Raw genomic sequence first — 17,834 nt, 5'->3', positions numbered from 1 at the left:
GGTTGGATGTCAGGGGGTGGTTCTTTACTATGAGAGTGTTGAGGTGCTGGAACAGCTGCCATAGAGGCTGTGGGTGCCCCCATCCATCCCTGGAGGTGTTTAAGGCCAGGTTGGATGGGGCAGCGTGGGCTGGGATTGAATGTGGAGGTTGGTGGCCCTACATGTGATGGGAGCTTCATCATTGAGCTCAACACAGGCTCTTATATCTTATATCATATCATATATTCTATGATACGATCCCATGATATAATACGTGAGCTTTGTGATCATTGAGCTCAACACAGCCTATTCTATATGATTCTATATGTGATTTGTGGGGCAAAGAACGACTCGAGGCGTTTAGACCTGATGATAACACAGCACAAGGACTATTAGAACTGTTAAATTAATACAGCCCGGACACACAGGGTTAAAGGCGGCCTGAGTCACAGCAGGACGCGAAGTCCCCATCCAGGCCTCTGACCAGCTCTCCGCCTATCACCGCCCTTCCCACATTGACTGACGGGTGAGATGACCAATGAGCAGCTTTCACGAGGGCGGTGGGCGGGGCTCAGCCTTGACCCGGGACAGGCGGAGGTGGCGGCGGACGCAGGTCGGGTCGGAGCGGGTTTAGGACGAGGATAAGGACATGGAGCGGGACAAGGACATGGAGCGGGATAAGGACATAGAACGGGGCTGGGAGCCGGGATGGGGTCGGACCCTGGGTGTGGAGCTGGGCTTCCCGGTCTGGAAGCGGGTCAGCCGAGCTCTGTCAGCCCGGAGATCGGGATCGCGGCCTGCAGAGCTGGGCTCTGAGCTCAGTGCGGGAGGAGAGAGTCGATCCGTCGTTGCCTTCATGTCTATGGGGCTTTGGAAGCTGTTGTATCGGGGCCTGGCGCTGTATCCGCTTTCTCTTCCTCTTTCAGTTGGGTTTGAGAAGGTTTTAGGGGGAAAAAGGGGATTTTTAAGGCAAAAACATCACCCGAGTGCTGCCTATGGCACAGCCAGGCCCAGCTTTGTGAACACAGGGCTGAGAGCTAAACCCTAACCCTGCCCATTTATCCCTATTTTATGCATATTTTTGTATGTGAGATTTCCCCTGTGCTCTTTCCCCAGCCCAAGGACTTCCCTTCTTGCTGTTGACAGCCCAGCCCTGATAACAGAAGAGATAAACAGCAGCTCTTCTCCTCTGCTCCGCTCACCTTCAGTCCGTGTCCCCGCAGGCGCTGAGCCAGGATGGGTTTTGCTGAGGACAAAGTGTACAACCACATCCTAAGGAACATGAGCAGGTTCTGTGACATCCACGTGGCGTCGCTGGTCGATTCCCTGAGCTGCCTCACTGATGCCGACAGGGTAATTCTCTGTTGCTCTGTGTGCTTGGGGCACTCTGTCCAATGTATGTAGATGTATCGCTGCTTTATATGTGCCCAGAGGGGTGAGAATGAGGACTGTCCCCTCTACTCTGCTGTCTGAGCCCCTGTTTGCAATGCTGTGTTCAGCTCTCAGCCTCCAGCACAAGGATATGGAGCTGCTGGAGTGGCTCAAGAAGGGCTCATGTCTGCTTTGGAGACAGGTAGAGAGCTGGGGGTGTTCAGCCTGCAGAAGGGAAGGCAGCAGGGAGACCTCACCGCAGCCTTCCAGTCCATAAAGGGGCCTATAGGAAAGCTGGGGAGGGAGATAAGATAAAGAGCGACAGCTTTAAACTAGAAGAGATTTAGATTAGATGTTTCTTCGCTATGAGGCCCTGTCACAGTCTGCCCTGAGAAGCTGTGGGTGCCTCATCCCTGGAGGTGCTCAGGGCTGGCCTGGATGGGACTTTGAGCAGCTTTGTTTAGTGTCCCTGCCCTTGACAGCAGTTACAACTGATTGATCTTTAGGTTCCCTTTTAACCCAGGCCATTCTGTGATTCTGCTTCTAAAGCAGCCTGTGCTTCTCAATGTGTTTTGTTCAGGATGAGCTTCACACCCGGCAGGAGATGCGGGGGATCCGTGCCACTGTGTACAAGTTTTACCAGCACCTCAAGTGTCGCAAGGGCTGGGTGATGGATCTGATCAATGCGCTGCACCAGAACAATGCAGGGCACCTGGCTGATGAGCTGCAGCAGGTTTATGACCTCTATCAAGCCTGTAAGTGGCTTCACCACCCCTGGGTCCTCCCAGCTTCCTTGGGTGCTTGTTTCTCTCACTGTCCAGCTCCTGGTTTTGGTGGGGAGTCTGCATACGACAACCGTGCAGGAATCCGTGACTGTCCCCAAGGACATGCATTGCCCCTGTGACATGCCCAGGGGTGACAGAATATCTGCAGGGTTCCTTGTCCAAAGCTGCTTGTGCTGACAGTGGTTTGTGTGTTTTGTTATCCTTGTCTTAAGGGGAGATGGAAAAATGAATTAAGAGGCACTGCGGGCTCGGCTGTTATGGGGATGGAGCATAGGCTTAAAAAGAGCTGCCTTGGGCCCATGCTTATCTTCTGTCTCTTTGGTTTTCCTGGGGCTACCTCAGCTCCTCCAGGTGTCTCAGCTCCTCCAAGTGCTTCAGCTCCTGCTGTCCGGCCTGCTGTATCCTCTGACGGTGCCCCAAAGCCGTTCCCAAGGCCAAACTCTGCTACAGAAGCTCCAAAGGCTGAGCCACCGCGCTCCAACCCATCTGCTGGTGGCCATCCACCTCTCTCATCTGCTGCTGCCACCAATGTGACCTCAGCTGTGAGCTCAAATGTTTCCAGCACAGAGCTGGATGCCAGGGCCCCAGTGCAGGAATCGGTGAGCAGGGTATATGGGGCTGCGAAGATCCCTTTTGAACTGGAGGGTTGGTGTTTTGGATGCCACAAGCAGTCTCTTGTTGCTGACCTCTGCTGCGTGTTTGTTGTATCGGGCAGCTTCACCCATGGAGAAGCAGAGGGCACCTTGTTTGTCATTTCCACACAGAGCTCTTGCAGCTGCTGCTGGTGAGAAGCAGCCAACTGTTCTCTTATAGCATTTATACCAGGCTATAACTACTCCACTCCCATATGTGAGTGCAGCCTCTCCATATCCCCTTACACATGAAGTCCAGTGCTTCTGTGACCTGTTCAGTGGGTGCCCCTCATTTTCATGTGGGTCACCAGGTTTGGTTTTGAGGTGTGAAGGTGGTTTTGTTTGCCCTTCATTTGCCCTCATCCTACCTGAAGTGGGGCTGCGTGGTGATTTAACATAGCTCATTTTCTTCCAGCTCCCAGAAAGAAAGAGCCCCCAGCCATCGCTGGTGACGAGCACGGTCTGTGATGGCAAAGAGAAACCTCTCCCATACCCCACCAAAGAGCAGCAAGAGGCAGTGGAGACCCCCGGGGCATCCAGCAGAGTTTTGCCATCTGTGTCCCCTGCACATGGCCAGGAGTGGCTGAGCCATCGGCATCCAGTGTGTGTGGACAACGGGTGTTTTGGGAACGCAAACCACCTTCAACGTGGAGTGCCAAACTTGGATCTGGGCAGGTCTCTTCCACCAAGGGATTTAAGTGCTGCTCCTGACCCTGAGCAGACCAGGAATGAGCCCCAAGAAGACGTCTATATCTCCAGTGAGTTGCCTGTCAGGTTGGTGGATACCACTGGTGTTGGGGAACTACAGCCCCCGGACTCTGTGAGGACAAAGGAAGAACAAGCTGTGCACAGTTCCAAGCACGATGGGCCCCCGAGCAGCTTTGTGGATGTGCGCAACCCCTTGCTTATACAGCAGCAGTTTGATGCAGAGAAGAAGCAGATTGAGACAGAGCATGAAGGAGGTGGAGGTGGGTTTCCTTCCTTTGTAGCCGGTTCAGACGGAGCAGGGCTGGAGGCGCTACTCTGAAGTCACTCAAGGTGGTGATAATGGCTCTCTGCTGTTATCTCCTGTCTCTTATGAGACCTCTGTTACCTCCTCTAAGAAGACAGGGAAGCCAGTTTGTGCAGGCATCCACCTTGACTGCTTTTTTCCCCCTGGTTTTCTCTCCAGGTGCTGTTCCTCACCTTGTTTCACTTCATATACTTGCAGAGGTGCTTGCTTTGTTTCTGATATCAAACTTCATGGCTATATGTCCATGCCCTCCTGTTTCAGCAGGCTGGGAACGCCCCAATATCAAAGTGAGGAACAGGCTGGAAGTGCTGGGTTGCAGGCTGGGCTGGTTCTGTCTGCTTTACCTGCACGTGCTGCTGGGTGAGCTCAGCTGCCCTGAGCTTCTCTGTGGCTCCTTGCCCACATCCTGGACTTGCTCTGTGCTGAGGCTGAGCACAGGCTGCAGTTTCCATTCTGTACAAATTAACACAGAGATGCGATGAGGGAAAAAGGATGAAAACCCATGAATGCAGGTAAGAATCTGCCCTGGAAGTTGATGTATCCTATTGCAGCATCCCTTGGGAAGAGGCTCACCTTGAGTTCTCCTGGTTAACACAGCGTGCTTTATTTTCTCCTTCAGATGTTCGGAAGGAAACAACCAACTCAGACTCTACCTCTGTGCCCAGAGATATTTCCCCATTGTGTGATACCTCCTTGAAGCCTCCTGTAGAAGAGAGAATGCTGCCTGGGAAGAAAGCAGCCAGCAGCCCCCCTTCCATGCCAGGGAAGGAGAAAGTAGGTGACCTTTCAGTTATCAGTTGCATTTCCTTCTGTTCCTTGTCAGCTCCCCCTTAGCAAGGATATTTTTTGCTGCAGTGTAAGATTTTGAGCAGGTGGGGGGGGGGGGGGAGTGTTTGCTTTTTTGCTGTGTTTTTCTTTCTGTCCTGTTGTATTTCAGAGCATGGCTGGGAGAGCTGCTTTGACTGATAGGTGTTACAATGAACACGTAGATCAGATTGTGATCCCAGTGGGGTCCTGACCCCAACCTCCCTCCAAATTGTTTTGTGGGGCTGAGGGCTCAAGAAGAGCCCTCAGGTATATGGGGAAGAGAACTGGCTGGTCGCTCTGTCAGTCCAGGTGCCCATCTCCACCCCAGTCATCTCTGCCCTTGTTTGTCTCCCCTTCCTCCTTGCTTCTCTCACAAATCCTAGAGGCTCCCAAGAGCTTCAGCACCTTCCTGCCCTTTTTGCTTTCCCTGCCCTTGTTAGCAGCTGGAGAAAATGACTGAGTGCTGAATTGTGCTTGTTGTGTGATGTGGGTGCCTGAGACTGGCTGATGGGTGCTCCCCGCAGCACCTAGCTGACTCTGCCCCTCTCTTTGTCTTCCAAAGGTGCTCCCAGCCTCGGTGGCCTCCATCTCAGGTATGAATGCTGCAGGAAGCTTCGAAGGTGCAGCTGGAAGGACCCCGTCACGAACGAGCTCTGCTGCCAGCATCTGGACATCTCATGATAATGAGGAGGAAGACGTGCAGCTCAGCAAGCCAGGTGCCCTCCAGTCTGTAGTAGAAGAGAGCCCAAAGGCAGCTGCCAGATGCCAGGGCAGCCCCAGTTCCAACACATCCATTCACACTGGCTGGAGCACCGACCCGCTCATGGTGAGCACAGACAGCTCAAGCCGTGGAGAAGAACAGTCCAGACCCAACTCAGGGCACTGGTCTGCAACTCCAGCAGTTCACGCAGACCCTGGGGGAGAAGAGGCAGCTGGAGTGAGCAATTATCCACCTCTGAGCTGGGCCAGCCCCTCTGTGGGCAACCACGAGGTCCATGTGGAATATCACCCCAGTGCCCTGCTGGAAGCAGGCAATGATGTCCGAGATGGAGCAGCCCCCTTTGGAAATTCTCCTGACACAAACAAGGGAACTAATGGTGCAACGAGCTCATCTCAGGCCAAAGTCCCCACATCAGAGGACTGCAGTGGGTCGTCCCTGCTGTATGTCCTTCCAGCTGTTGGCATCGCACTGATTTCAGTGTTTCTGGTGTACACACGATTGCAGAAATAGCAGTAGAGAGACGAGATGCCACAGCTACCAAAGGGAGATTCTTCTTCGTAGCAGGAACTTGGCCAGCATATTTGAAGCCCAAAGAGCAGCTAAAGGGACTGTAGGGGTTTTGTTAAATCTCTTCCCAGAAAGTTTCCTGGAAGAGGCCTTGGTTGTGTGATGCTGCTGGGTTTTGGTCTGTTTCCCATCCAACCTTCATGTCTGTGCTGCCTTTTTCACCCACAGAGGGTGTTTCTCTCAGGGGGTTGATCACTCAAGGTTAAAATCAGAGCCTTCCTGGCCATTCTCCTCATCTTCACATTCGGTTCTGGATGACTCATCTCCTGCTAAGGAATGTTCCTGTGATGAGGACGTGCCAGGCTGGACCCATGTGCAAGCTGTCCCCTCTCCCAGAAGCCCTCATCCTGCTTCAGTGCTTTCCTTCGGAGCATCCTGCCCTGCTCCTATGCATCAGGAACAGCACAGGATCCAGGGTGGATGTAATACTTACATTTCCCAGCACCCGATGCAGTGAGATGAGAAACTTGTGTCGAGGTTGGGACACCAATAGGGTCAGCTCTGCGTGATGGCAGGGAGGCCATACACCAGTGCTGATGGTCCAGATGCTCTGGGTTATCTTGAGGATTCTCTTTAGAATTTCAGTCCATAATTTCCCAGCTGCTCCCTGGGGTCACCTTGGGAGTTTGAGGGAATTGGGCCGCAAAACTTCCAGATAAAAGAAAATCCCAAGCCCAAAAAAGCATCCCTTGGTTCCCTCAGCCCAAAACAGCTTTTAGAGGCAGCAGTGATCCTGCTCAGTTGCTGTTTGCCTACATGTCCAGCTCCAGGCAGAGCTGAACCACCCCAATCTGCTCTGCCTGTTTCCTCTGTTGCTATGACTGTGGGTTGTTCACCATCTCTCATCTACTCCCTCCCAAAAGGATGGAGGCATGAAAGTAAGGAAGTGGGTTATTTTAGCCAGAGAACTTTTTGAAGCTCTAAATGCACCAGCATGGATTTTTTAGGTTGCTCTGCAATCCTGTGATCTGCAGGAAATGGAAGCCATGGAGATGTGGAGATAGATTTACACAGCAGAAGGCTCATGCTATGGACAGCCATGGTTTAAAAGTGACTACCTGACCAGGATGCTATGAGCTTTAAAGCATTGTGGTGGCCGAGCTGCAATCCTTATCCAGCTGCTACTTTACTGGATCAGGTAATTTATTCCCCTCGGATCCCTGTTGTTCAATATGGGTTCCCAAAACCTGACCCTACTACATGGCATGGCTGTTGTGCTCAGAGCTCAGCATGGGCCACTCACAGTGCAGAGGGTCTTTGAGCCCTGTGGTGGGATAAAGAGCTGCTCCTCCTCCAGGTCCGCTCATATCCCCAAGTGTTGAGCTGGTTTTCCCAGAGCTCTGCCTTATTTTTTGCCTTAATACCCCATTATCCTGGAGGAGACATTAACGAGGAGACATTAACATGGAGCCTCTTCTGACTTGGGCATATAGTGTCCAAATAGCAAACGGTTCTCCCACAGCAATGCAGGCTGGGGGGCTTCTGCTTCAGTTTAATAGGGCTGACAGCAGCTACCACTTTTCCCTTTGGCCCCAAATGCACCATTATAAACGGCCAATAAAGGGCAAATAAATACATGCAAGAACGAGGTGTTGATTTTACCTCCGACGAGACCTGATCTGAAGAGTGAACTGGAGATGTTCTCTTCTTGCTCATCACCCAGCATTTCATCCATCAGCGGATGAGGGCGTTCGAAATGCACTTTCCATCCTCTCTTCTCATTGATGAGATACAGGGGGCTGTTCCCTATAAGAAAGAGGGGTTATATTTCTCCTGCTGCTTTCAATGCCATATTTGAGGGTGTTTGGGAGATCTCAAGCCAGCAGCATCCACACCAAGGCTCTCTTCCATCTGCAGGTTTCTTCATGTATCTTCCCAGTGCTTTTTAGCTCCGGATTTCCACATTTATTAACACGTAAAACATGTTTTTCTTGCTGTTTGCTGTGAAGTGCCTCTGTTTTCCTGGCTGTGATGTAGCACTTTAAAGACGTAACCAGAATAAGGATGGAATAGGTAATAAAACTCTTTGCCACGCAGCTACTGAGGGTGCCTTGTTTATAACCCGAGGGGCAACTCATGTTTCAAGGCCTATGTGGAGCACAGTGACTCTCTGGCCTCAAATTAATACCTGACGGTCTCTTAGATGTGAAGAGATACGTAAGGCCTCGATGTTTGTATATATAGGCCCATATTTGTACATATAGGTCCATGCTTGTACATAGAGGCCCATACTTGTACATATAGGCCCATATTTGTATATAGAGGCCCATACTTGTATATATAGGCCCATATTTGTATATATAGGTCCATATTTGTATATAGAGGCCCATATTTATATATATAGGCCCATATTTGTATGTATAGGTCCATATTTGTATATAGAGGCCCATATTTATATATATAGGCCCATATTTGTATATATAGGCCCATACTTGTACATATAGGCCCATATTTGTATATATAGGCCCATATTTGTATATATAGGCACATATTTGAATATATAGGCCCATGCTTGTATATATATAGGCCCATACTTGTATATATAGGCACATATTTGAATATATAGGCCCATACTTGTATATATAGGCCCATATTTGTATATATAGGCCCAACCGGGCCTACTGCAGGCCTCCATCCCTTCAGCGCCCATCTCCGTTGCCATAGTTACTCCGCCTGCCAATCAACCTGCCTCCTCTATCACACACCTCCCATCATTGGCTCACAGCTGTGTCACTCTGTCCCACGGGACGCCATTGGCCAACTCTCAGCACTCAGTCCCGCCCATCTCGGCTTCCTTAATCCCCGCCCTTCTCCGAGCTCCCGCATCCTATTGGACAGCCGCACTTATCAATAACACCGTAGGCGGGCTCTCCGTCTAACCCACGCTTCTCATTGGCCATACCGCCCGTCAATCCGTTCTACCAAGAGCTCCGATTGGATGTCTCCTCACGAGCTTCTCCCGCCCACTTCCCGAGGGGGCCGTGGGGGGGGGGGGGGGGGGCTCCGCTTGGCGCATGCGCGCTGCGTGCGGTGGCTGCGGCGTTGGCCGTTGAGGAGCGCGGCGCGTTGCGGCGCTTTGCGGCCTATGGGGTCGGGCCGTGAGGCGGATGGAACCGCGGCGTAACGGCGGCAGAGAGGATGAGAAACCACGGAGGGGTGAAGAGGATGCGGGGAACCCGAGGAGATGGAGCGGAGGAAGCGGGATGGGAGCGAACAGCGCCGAGTTGTGTGAGGGGGGCGGCGCGGCCTGCGGGCTGAGGAGGGACTCGGTGCGAAAGAACCGCCCGCGTGAGTGAGGGGAACGGGAAGGGGGCGGGGCTTATAAAGGGGGCGGGGCTTAATGAAGAGGCGTGGTTATGATAATGAGCTATTAGTAGGCTGGGCTTTGGGAGGGGGCGTGGTTATGCTAATGAGCTGGTAGTGGGCGGGGCTATGGCGTGTGACATGACCCTGATGTCAGGCTGGAAGCTGGGCTCAGGTGAACATAATGAGGTTCAACATGGTAAAGTGTTTTGTACTTGGGCTGGAAGAACCCCAGGCACATGTACAGGCTGGGAGGAGTTGTCCTTGAGAGCAGCTTCCTCTGGCAGCCCGGGATCCTGGGCTCCATCAGGAGAGGGGTGGTCAGCAGGGATAGGGAGGTGATCGTCCCTCTCTACTAAGCTCTTGTGAGGCCCCATCTGTTGTACTGTGTCCAGGTGTGGAGCCCTCAGTACAAAAAAGACATGGAGATTTTGGAAAGGGTCCAGAGGAGGGACAGGAAGATGATCAGGGGGCTGGAGCACCTCCCCTATGAGGACAGGCTGAGGGAGTTGGGTTTGTTCAGCCTGGAGAAGAGAAGGTTGTGGGGTGACCTCATTGCAGCCTTTCAGTACCTGAAGGGAACTTACTCCCCGGATGGGAGTAAACTCTTCGAAAGGGCTGACAATAGCAGGACACGGGGAAATGGTTTTAAGTTAAAAGAGGGAAGATTTAGGTTGGATGTTAGGGGGAAGTTCTTCACTAGGAGAGTGGTTAGGTCCTGGAACAGGCTGCCCAGTGAGGTTGTGGATGCCCCGTCCTTGGAGGTGTTCAAGGCCAGGTTGGACGGGGCCCTGGGCAACCTGATGTAGTAAATGTGTATGTTTGGTGGCCCTGCCAGGCAGGGGGGTTGGAACTACATGATCCTTGAGGTCCCTTCCAACCCGGTTCATTCTGTGATTCTGTGATCTCTTACTATGAAACAGAAATAGCTATCAAAATGAATAACGCTTCCCATCAGAAGTCTTCCTGAGGTGCTCACACGATGGTGTGTTCCTCGTTTCCAGCTCAGTGTGGGGCTGTGGTTCCTTTTCATTCATTCCCAGATGATGGGAGTCATGCTGTGCTAGGAAATGGTTGTTCATATGAAGTATTTAAGGGCATTGTGGGGTTTTCTGCGTGCTGAAGGATCAATAGGACAGGATATGAGCTCCACAGAGGGATGTAAGGGCCGTAGTGACGGTGATCATTCATGTCATTCCAATGTGGCAGAATTTTACTGTAAGAATATGGCAACTAAGGGTCCCAATTGTAGCTTCAGGGCTGTTAATTAGAGATACACTCATTAATAGGTGGCAGGCAGCTTTTAGGGAGTGAATTATCTTTTCCTACTTCACTCTTGGGAAGTTTGAGGGGTATTTCCATCTAAGCTGAGGTTCAGATGTCTTGCATAACGTCCCTTCCATCTCTAAGTACTCTATGAAATACAGTTTTAAGACAAGAGATGGCAACAGTTTTTAAGACAGCATTAGGAAGGTCAGCATGGTATGATTTGGGATCACAGCGTCACCGATGCAGCTCTATCTGAAATATCCCCTAGCAGAGATAAACTTGGAGCAGCGTGATGGGTGTCTGAGCTGTGTGCTTTCCTGCACCCCATCTTGAAGAAGCTAAAGGCCTTCAAACCATCAGGCTGCTCAGCACTGCGCAGCCTCCCCAGTTTTATAGCTCCACTTGACACCATAAGGTATGGAATGTCCCTTTGGCCAGTTTAGGCCAGCTGTCCTTGTTCTGTCCCTTCCCATCTCCTTGTGCTCCATCAGCCCCTCACTGCAGGGCAGCACAAGGAGCTGAAATGTCCTTGGCTGTGTGCAGCACTGCTCAGCCAAAGCTGAAACATCGCTGCGTTATCAGCTTTGTTTTCCTCCCAGAGCCAAAGCACAGCATCACACCAGCCGCTATGGAGAAAATTAACCGCGTCCCAGCTGAAACCAGGACAGCCTCACTGGACTAGGAGCACTGCAGGTGAATGAAGAGGATGTTCACATTGCATTTACTCAAGCAAAGCTGCAGTACAGCTGTTCTGAATGGCTTTCTGCAGGCAGGGAGAAGTGCCAGGCGTGAAGCTGGTGATACCCGGATAATAATGAACAGTGGAATGTGTTTTTCTTCTGTAAAGAATCTTCTTTATGATAAGAGAAATAGGTCAGCAGCCTTCTCCCATCCCACGTCTGCCTGCACTCCCCTGCTCTTCTCCTGCCTACAATCACGTTTCCCTTGGCAGAGATGGCTTGTGATTGTTTCTCTCAGAAACAAGTTATATTTCTCCATTCTGCAGGCTGCAAGTTCTTTGGAAATAACAATAAGCAGCTTGTTTTTGTGCTCCTGGCAGGCATCATCCATAACTGCACTGCTATTCGACAAAAGGAGAGGGGAAGGACGTTGCATGGAGTGTATCTGTGTTGTAGGAAGTGAAGCCCATACCTAAACCATCAGCAGCTGCTTTGCAATGCAAAACATCAGCTTCAATATATATATGTATTTTAAATACCTTTTTATGTTTTAGAATTGCATCTGAGCTGTGAATTCCCAGCAGAGCCTATTTTTAGAGCTCTGAGGAGAGGGAACCTTCGTGTCACTTTGTATTTAATGCTGATGAATGTTTACTTATTGATTTCTTTTCCAGCTGTAAAATTTCCATAACACCATGAAAAAATAACGCTGAGTATTTTAGAGCGAGCGTAGCCATGTTGTCATACACTCAGCTAAACCATCCGTCTTCATTGCTCTGTGGGCAAATCTCTTTAGCTTCCAACAGAACTGGCTCTTAGCTGAAGGATCAACCTGCAACACCACTTATCACCTGGAGAAAATCCACCCCAGGGTCTGTAATTATATCACCTCATTCATCTTGACGTAGCTCTCCAAATTTGAAGGAAAGAAATCCATTGAGTTTTGTTATTATTATTGGATTATTATTATTATTATTGGATGTGGTACTTAGGGATGTGATTTAGTGTAGGGTTTTTAGAGTTAGGGTACTGGTTAGGCTGCGGTTGGACTTGATGATCTTCAAGGTCTTTTCCAACCTGGCTAATTCTATGATTTGTAACCCATCCAGCCTTATAAAGCAATTAATATGGCAAAGGCATTCTGGTTTTCTTGCCCTCAAGAGCTTACAGGACAGGGAGGGTGGCAGGGCTGAGTAGGCTTAAAGGTCTTTTCCAACCAAACACATTCCATGGTTCTATGATAGCAGCTCCTTGCTTGCATTCCTGCTACTTTCCACGTGGAGTAGCATTGTGTTTTATTTGCTTTTTTCCACCTTGGCAGTGGTGCTCGTGGCTGTCAATTCCCAAAGGGTCCTGTTGCCCCCCAGCCCTATATATGCTGTGCTGCAGCTCTATGAAGGGCCTTTGGGGGCTCACAAGGGAGACAGCTCTGCGTGATAAATGGTGGAAAAAGCAGTATTTTAAGACGGATCTCGATAGCAGATGGTGATGGCGTTCATCCAAGAGAGCTTCCTCCCTTTGAAGGCATGGATTTTTCTAGCTCTTGGATAGGGAATGGCTGTGGCTGCCTTGCATGCTCATGTTGGCTGATTTCCTGTAAGAAAAAGCACAGTTCTCCATACCCTGGAAATAATTGCCTCAGTTGTGCACTACACCCCTTTCCAAACCCAGAAGTATCGCATATGGGAGACGTTTTGACATCAATCTTGGTTATTTGTTTGTTTGCATAGGTAAACTAAAGAATTGTTCTCTTTTGAGCTCTCACGTTCCTCAGATTCTTAACTTGTGCTTGGGATGTGTATAATGAGAGATCCCATCCTTGGAGGTGTTTGGGAAGCATTGGGACGTGGCACTGACACGGTCATGGTGGGGATGGATTGGGGTTGGGATTCTTAAAGCTTTTTTCCAACCTTCATGATTCTGAGTCTTCATTATGGATCACAGAATCAGGAAGGATGGAAACAAGCTCTAAGAACATCAAGTCCAACCCCAACCCATCCCCTCCATGCCTACTGATCCATGTGATTGAAGTTAATTACCTGCATGAGGTGTTTGTAGAGCTGTCCGTGGTGGCTGGATAGAGTCTGGTGCTGGCTGTTTGTGTTGAAAGCAGCTGGGGGGGAAATGAGACCTGGAAGCAGCACCAGGCTCTGCAGCAGCATCTCCTGCTGCCCAACAGTGGAGAGCTGCCATAGATTATCCCATAGATTATCGACATTTTAGCAATGGAAGATGTTGCCAGCGCTGAAAATGAGCTGGGGTGGTGTTTCTAAGGAGCTCTCCCACCAGGGAGAGGGTTTACTACACTTATGGCAGCAGGGCAATATATTGGGTTTGTAAGCCACACCATGTGGCTGCATTTTGCCCTACAGGATCTCGTTAGCTCCAGCCTATCCTTTAGCTCATTAATAGCAATATTAATCCGTTCCAGCTCTCAGCTCTAATCGCAGATTCCATCTGATCAGGGTTTTCTCTTGATCTTTTCCAAGAAGCTCATTATCTCATACAGCTGTAAATGTTGCTGGGCCTGACACTAATGCATATTTTGTACCGTGGGGGAATTTGCCTAATAAAATAATCCTATTAGACATTTGTTTTTGTCTCTCTGGGGCATCTTAGACTACTTGCCTACCTCGGTGCTATGTGTTGTAATTAGTTACCGTTTGTGCATCGCTTTGATGTCAGAGCACCACTATTATCCTTGGCTTTGGCTTTCTAAAAAGGAATAGCTGGGGATTCAGATTGCTGTAGTGATACTGCAAGGCCTGGGCTGTGTCTGCCTCCTGGTGCTCTGTGGGGTTGTATGGATTGGGTTATCACACAGCAGTGTGTGCAGTTACTTTTGCTGATGGTCTGACGATGTCGTGCTCTGTTTCACTGTCTTTTTTTTCCCCCTCTCTTTTCAGCTTTCCCTTGGTTTGGCCTGGACATCGGTGGGACCTTGGTCAAACTTGTTTATTTTGAACCAAAGGACATCACTGCCGAAGAGGAGGATGAAGAAGTGGAAAACCTCAAAAACATCCGCAAGTACCTGACATCGAACGTGGCCTATGGATCCACAGGCATTCGGGATGTGCACCTTGAACTAAAGGACCTTACCCTGTGTGGACGTAAAGGCAATCTGCACTTTATACGCTTTCCTACCCATGACATGCCTGCTTTTATTCAAATGGGAAGCGAAAAGCACTTCTCGAGCCTCCATACTACTTTATGTGCCACGGGAGGTGGAGCGTACAAATTTGAGCAGGACTTTCTCACAGTAGGCATTTTTGGCTTGTGTACAATTAGGATTTGGTAGTGAAACTTTAAGCTTAAAGCTAGAAACGCTCGCAGCCCTTCTCTGCAGCCTCTCAGCTTCTTTAAGCTTTAGCTTTGGAGGAGTGTGCCTGACTGGAATTAAACTCAGCTCAGGAAGCAGCGTGTGGAGTCACGTTCACATCTCTAAATTAGGCTGTGTTCTTTCCTAAAAGCTCATGCAACATTCCTGTAACTCTAAAATTACTCACTGCCCTCCACGCCGTGTGCTTTTACAGGGCTTTGTATCGCTGCTCTGTGATTACAGTCAGCTAAGTGTTCCTTCTTCCTCATTGCTGCCTGTTCCCATGCTTAATTTTCACTCTTTGTTTGCTCCCATAGCTTTGTTTCTAGCACACATTGTGCTGCTGATGGAGGTTCGGGCAATTGAGGTGGTGAATTACCTGGAAGGGGTTAGCAGTTGGGGTTTGACATCATCACGTAGCTCCATTATCATCAGTTAGGTTCTCGTTTATGGGTGAAATATGTGTCTGCTAAATATTTAAACAAGGCTTGAAAAACGTACTAAATAAAGAGGCTTTTTAGGCACCCTCCAGGCACTGAAATAAGGGGAGAACAATCTTGACTTCTCCTGCTTTGTTTTTTCTTTCTATTTTTTTTTTTTTGGTCAAACACTTCAGCCCTATTTGAATTTCCTTTGCTTTCCTTGCCAGTCCCTCTGAGTCCCAATGGGATGAGATTCTCCTGGCTTCCACCAATGGCTCAAGTTGTTTATTGCCTTACACTTCAGGGCCAGGACAGTCAGCAGTCCTCAGGGGGTGAGACGCAGCCCTGCTGTCATCCTCACTTCTCTCTCTGTCCCCATAGGGAGGAATGGAGATAGCTGGATTTAACTGGCAGTGAGTACCCATGCTCCCATCTCTAACTACTTCTTGAATATTCCTTTTTTTCCCTGCCAGATGGGTGACCTTCAGCTTCGTAAGCTAGATGAGCTCGACTGCCTTATCAAAGGCTTGCTGTACATAGACTCTGTCAGCTTCAATGGCCAGGCAGAGTGCTATTATTTTGAAAATCCTACAGATCCTGAACAGTGCCAGAAGCTCCCGTTCAACTTGGAGAATCCATACCCTCTCCTTTTGGTGAACATTGGCTCGGGGGTCAGCATTTTGGCTGTGTATTCCAAAGAAAACTATAGATGGGTGACAGGCACCAGGTTAGTGAACAGCACACCAAAGCTTTGAAGAGCTGCCTCAGCATTGAGTAGCTGCCTCAGTACTCCGGTGGGTGACTTTCCTTTTCTTTTCCATTGCAGTCTTGGAGGAGGAACCTTCTTTGGGCTCTGCTGCCTTCTCACAGGTTGCTCCACCTTTGAAGAGGCCATGGAGATGGCGTCCCACGGGGACAGCACCAAAGTGGATAAGTTGGTGCGGGACATCTATGGAGGAGACTATGAGCGGTTCGGGCTGCCAGGCTGGGCCGTAGCATCCAGGTAACGGTGGTGACTGTTGGGTTGTGCTCAGCACAGGTTGTGCAGTGATGAAAAACCAGAGATGTGTGTCTTAGGACTGCTAATTCTTTCACATTAGCCCTATGTTATTTGATTTAACCCTTTTTTTTTCTGGAATTTTAATGCAAATAGACTGTTCACCTTACAACTTTCTTAACAGTTTTGGAAACATGATGAGCAAGGAGAAGAGGGAGTCCATCAGCAAAGAGGACTTGGCCAAGGCCACCTTGATAACCATCACCAACAACATCGGCTCCATCGCGCGGATGTGTGCACTCAATGAGGTACTGGGGAAAACCCTTTTTGTTGCTTCCCCTCTGAAGCCTCACTCCTGTACTGCTGTTCTTCATTCTCTTTTTCCCTGCATGCTTTTCCATAGGTACATGTTCATTCTTGTCTTTTTGTACCTTCACTACGTTGTAATCTGCCCTTTTTTGGATTCATCAGTGAACTTTGTTCTTGCTTGTCTGTGTACTTTGAGCCAGATCACTGTGAACTGAGTTACACTCAGTGAATTTGGGGCTGGCTCTTGGTAGGTCCTCTTTGGCAGTGTGATAAAATGGTCCCTCTTCCACCACTGTGCTGTGTGCTTTCTTGTCTATTTAGTACTGAAGTTGGGGTGGAGGGGTAGAGGTGGGAGACCTTTCCTATGCTCTTTTCACCACTTGCTTTTGTTCTCTTGGTCAAGCAGCACCACTTCTCTGGACATGACTGTATCTCTGTGCTTTCAGCTTCTTTACAGTGCTGCCTTGTTGCATGGAGTTCAAGCAGCATTGTACAGGGCTATGAAAGAACAGAGGCACGCTCTTCTCTTGAGTTTGAGCCTATCCCTATGGGACGAGCTGACCTCAGGTGGTGTTTCCACTGTTGCAAGCAGAAAATGGAATCCAGACTTAACATTCCCATCTTTTTCTTCACACTTGCAGAACATCAACCGAGTGGTCTTTGTTGGCAATTTCCTCCGCATCAACACCATCTCCATGAGGCTTCTGGCGTACGCTTTGGACTACTGGTCGAAGGGACAGCTGAAAGCACTGTTCTTGGAACACGAGGTCAGATTCCACCTCGCATTTCTCTTGTCAAACCTATCACGTCCTGTTATTCTCTGTGTCAGACATGTGCCCACCTTTGGGCTGTTAACAGATCTGTTTGCTCCTCAGGGTTACTTTGGTGCAGTCGGTGCTCTCCTGGAGCTCCTGGACTCAGCCTGATCCATCCAGATTCCATACGTCGGAGTGATGAAGCTGCAGTGCCCACGTGGAGCTTTAAAGCACTTTCCCTTCCATCAGCATCTCTATGAGTGCCGCACGTCTGCCTAGTTCCCATCTCATAGGTGTCAGCTGCGATGCTCCGTGTTCTGCAGATGAAGGATCTCACCTTCTCATTCTCCTAAATGCCTGTGGAGGGGTGAGAACTGCAGCACAGTAACACCACAAGGACCATTCCTGTCTGCTCCAGACCACACAGTGTCCTATTGGACACAGCCGTGCTATCAGCAGGACTGCATATAACAATACCAAAGAGATTACTGTTTGTTTCAGTCCTATATTTGCCATTTTTCTCTGTAATGCTTCATTCGGTGCTTATAAACTAAAGTAGTTTGAGGGGCAAAGCTGCACTTCTCATACACAGCAGTTGTTCTTTCTGTTTCCTTTATGCACACAGCCTGAACGAGGCTGTGCAGTTTGCAACCTCTGAGAACGCTCTGCTCTCAAAACGTGGATTTGGAAGTAGCACAATGCTGCCTGAATAAAGAACCAGAACAACAGAGATGCTGATGATGGATAATATTTACAATGGGAAAAGCTGAGCGTGTACCATTCAGAAACCTTGCTTGCTTCTTTCCTTTGCAGCGCCTCTCCTTTGGCTCTGAAATGATTCATTCAGATGTGCCCTTTCCTACACTGGATCCTGTGTGCTCCTGAAGCTACACCATGCAGACACAG

General features: G+C 49.5%; 2 protein-coding genes across 5 annotated transcripts; both read left to right on the top strand.

Annotated features, from left to right (window-relative positions):
- Nucleotides 1-525: 525 nt before the first annotated feature.
- Nucleotides 526-7,910, top strand: MAVS (mitochondrial antiviral signaling protein). Of its 3 annotated transcripts, none has more exons than XM_015863034.2 (7): nucleotides 526-592; nucleotides 1,203-1,332; nucleotides 1,931-2,105; nucleotides 2,478-2,734; nucleotides 3,183-3,735; nucleotides 4,399-4,553; nucleotides 5,149-7,910. In XM_015863034.2, exons 2-7 carry the CDS (start codon nucleotides 1,216-1,218, stop codon nucleotides 5,815-5,817), a joined length of 1,926 nt encoding a protein of 641 aa, XP_015718520.1. In that variant the 5' UTR covers nucleotides 526-592; nucleotides 1,203-1,215; the 3' UTR covers nucleotides 5,818-7,910. The 3 variants fall into 3 exon arrangements, with proteins under 3 accessions (XP_015718520.1, XP_015718519.1, XP_015718518.1); XM_015863033.1 differs by having other exon boundaries at nucleotides 558-592; nucleotides 1,096-1,332; XM_015863032.1 differs by lacking the exon at nucleotides 526-592 and having other exon boundaries at nucleotides 599-1,332.
- A 969-nt stretch (nucleotides 7,911-8,879) lies between these two features.
- Nucleotides 8,880-17,658, top strand: LOC107314114 (pantothenate kinase 2, mitochondrial). 2 transcript variants are annotated; one of them, XM_015863026.2, is made up of 7 exons: nucleotides 8,880-9,162; nucleotides 14,033-14,385; nucleotides 15,341-15,594; nucleotides 15,694-15,870; nucleotides 16,049-16,172; nucleotides 16,815-16,940; nucleotides 17,049-17,658. In XM_015863026.2, the coding sequence occupies exons 1-7, from the start codon at nucleotides 8,982-8,984 to the stop codon at nucleotides 17,097-17,099; spliced, it is 1,266 nt and encodes a 421-aa protein (XP_015718512.1). In that variant the 5' UTR covers nucleotides 8,880-8,981; the 3' UTR covers nucleotides 17,100-17,658. The 2 variants fall into 2 exon arrangements, with proteins under 2 accessions (XP_015718512.1, XP_032300176.1); XM_032444285.1 differs by lacking the exon at nucleotides 8,880-9,162 and having other exon boundaries at nucleotides 14,133-14,242.
- The last annotated feature ends 176 nt before the right edge of the window (nucleotides 17,659-17,834 follow it).

Source organism: Coturnix japonica, chromosome 4, assembly GCF_001577835.2.
Source record: "Coturnix japonica isolate 7356 chromosome 4, Coturnix japonica 2.1, whole genome shotgun sequence".
Taxonomy (NCBI): domain Eukaryota; kingdom Metazoa; phylum Chordata; class Aves; order Galliformes; family Phasianidae; genus Coturnix; species Coturnix japonica.
Note: the sequence above shows the minus strand (reverse complement) of the source record. Positions and strands in the feature narration are given on the sequence as shown.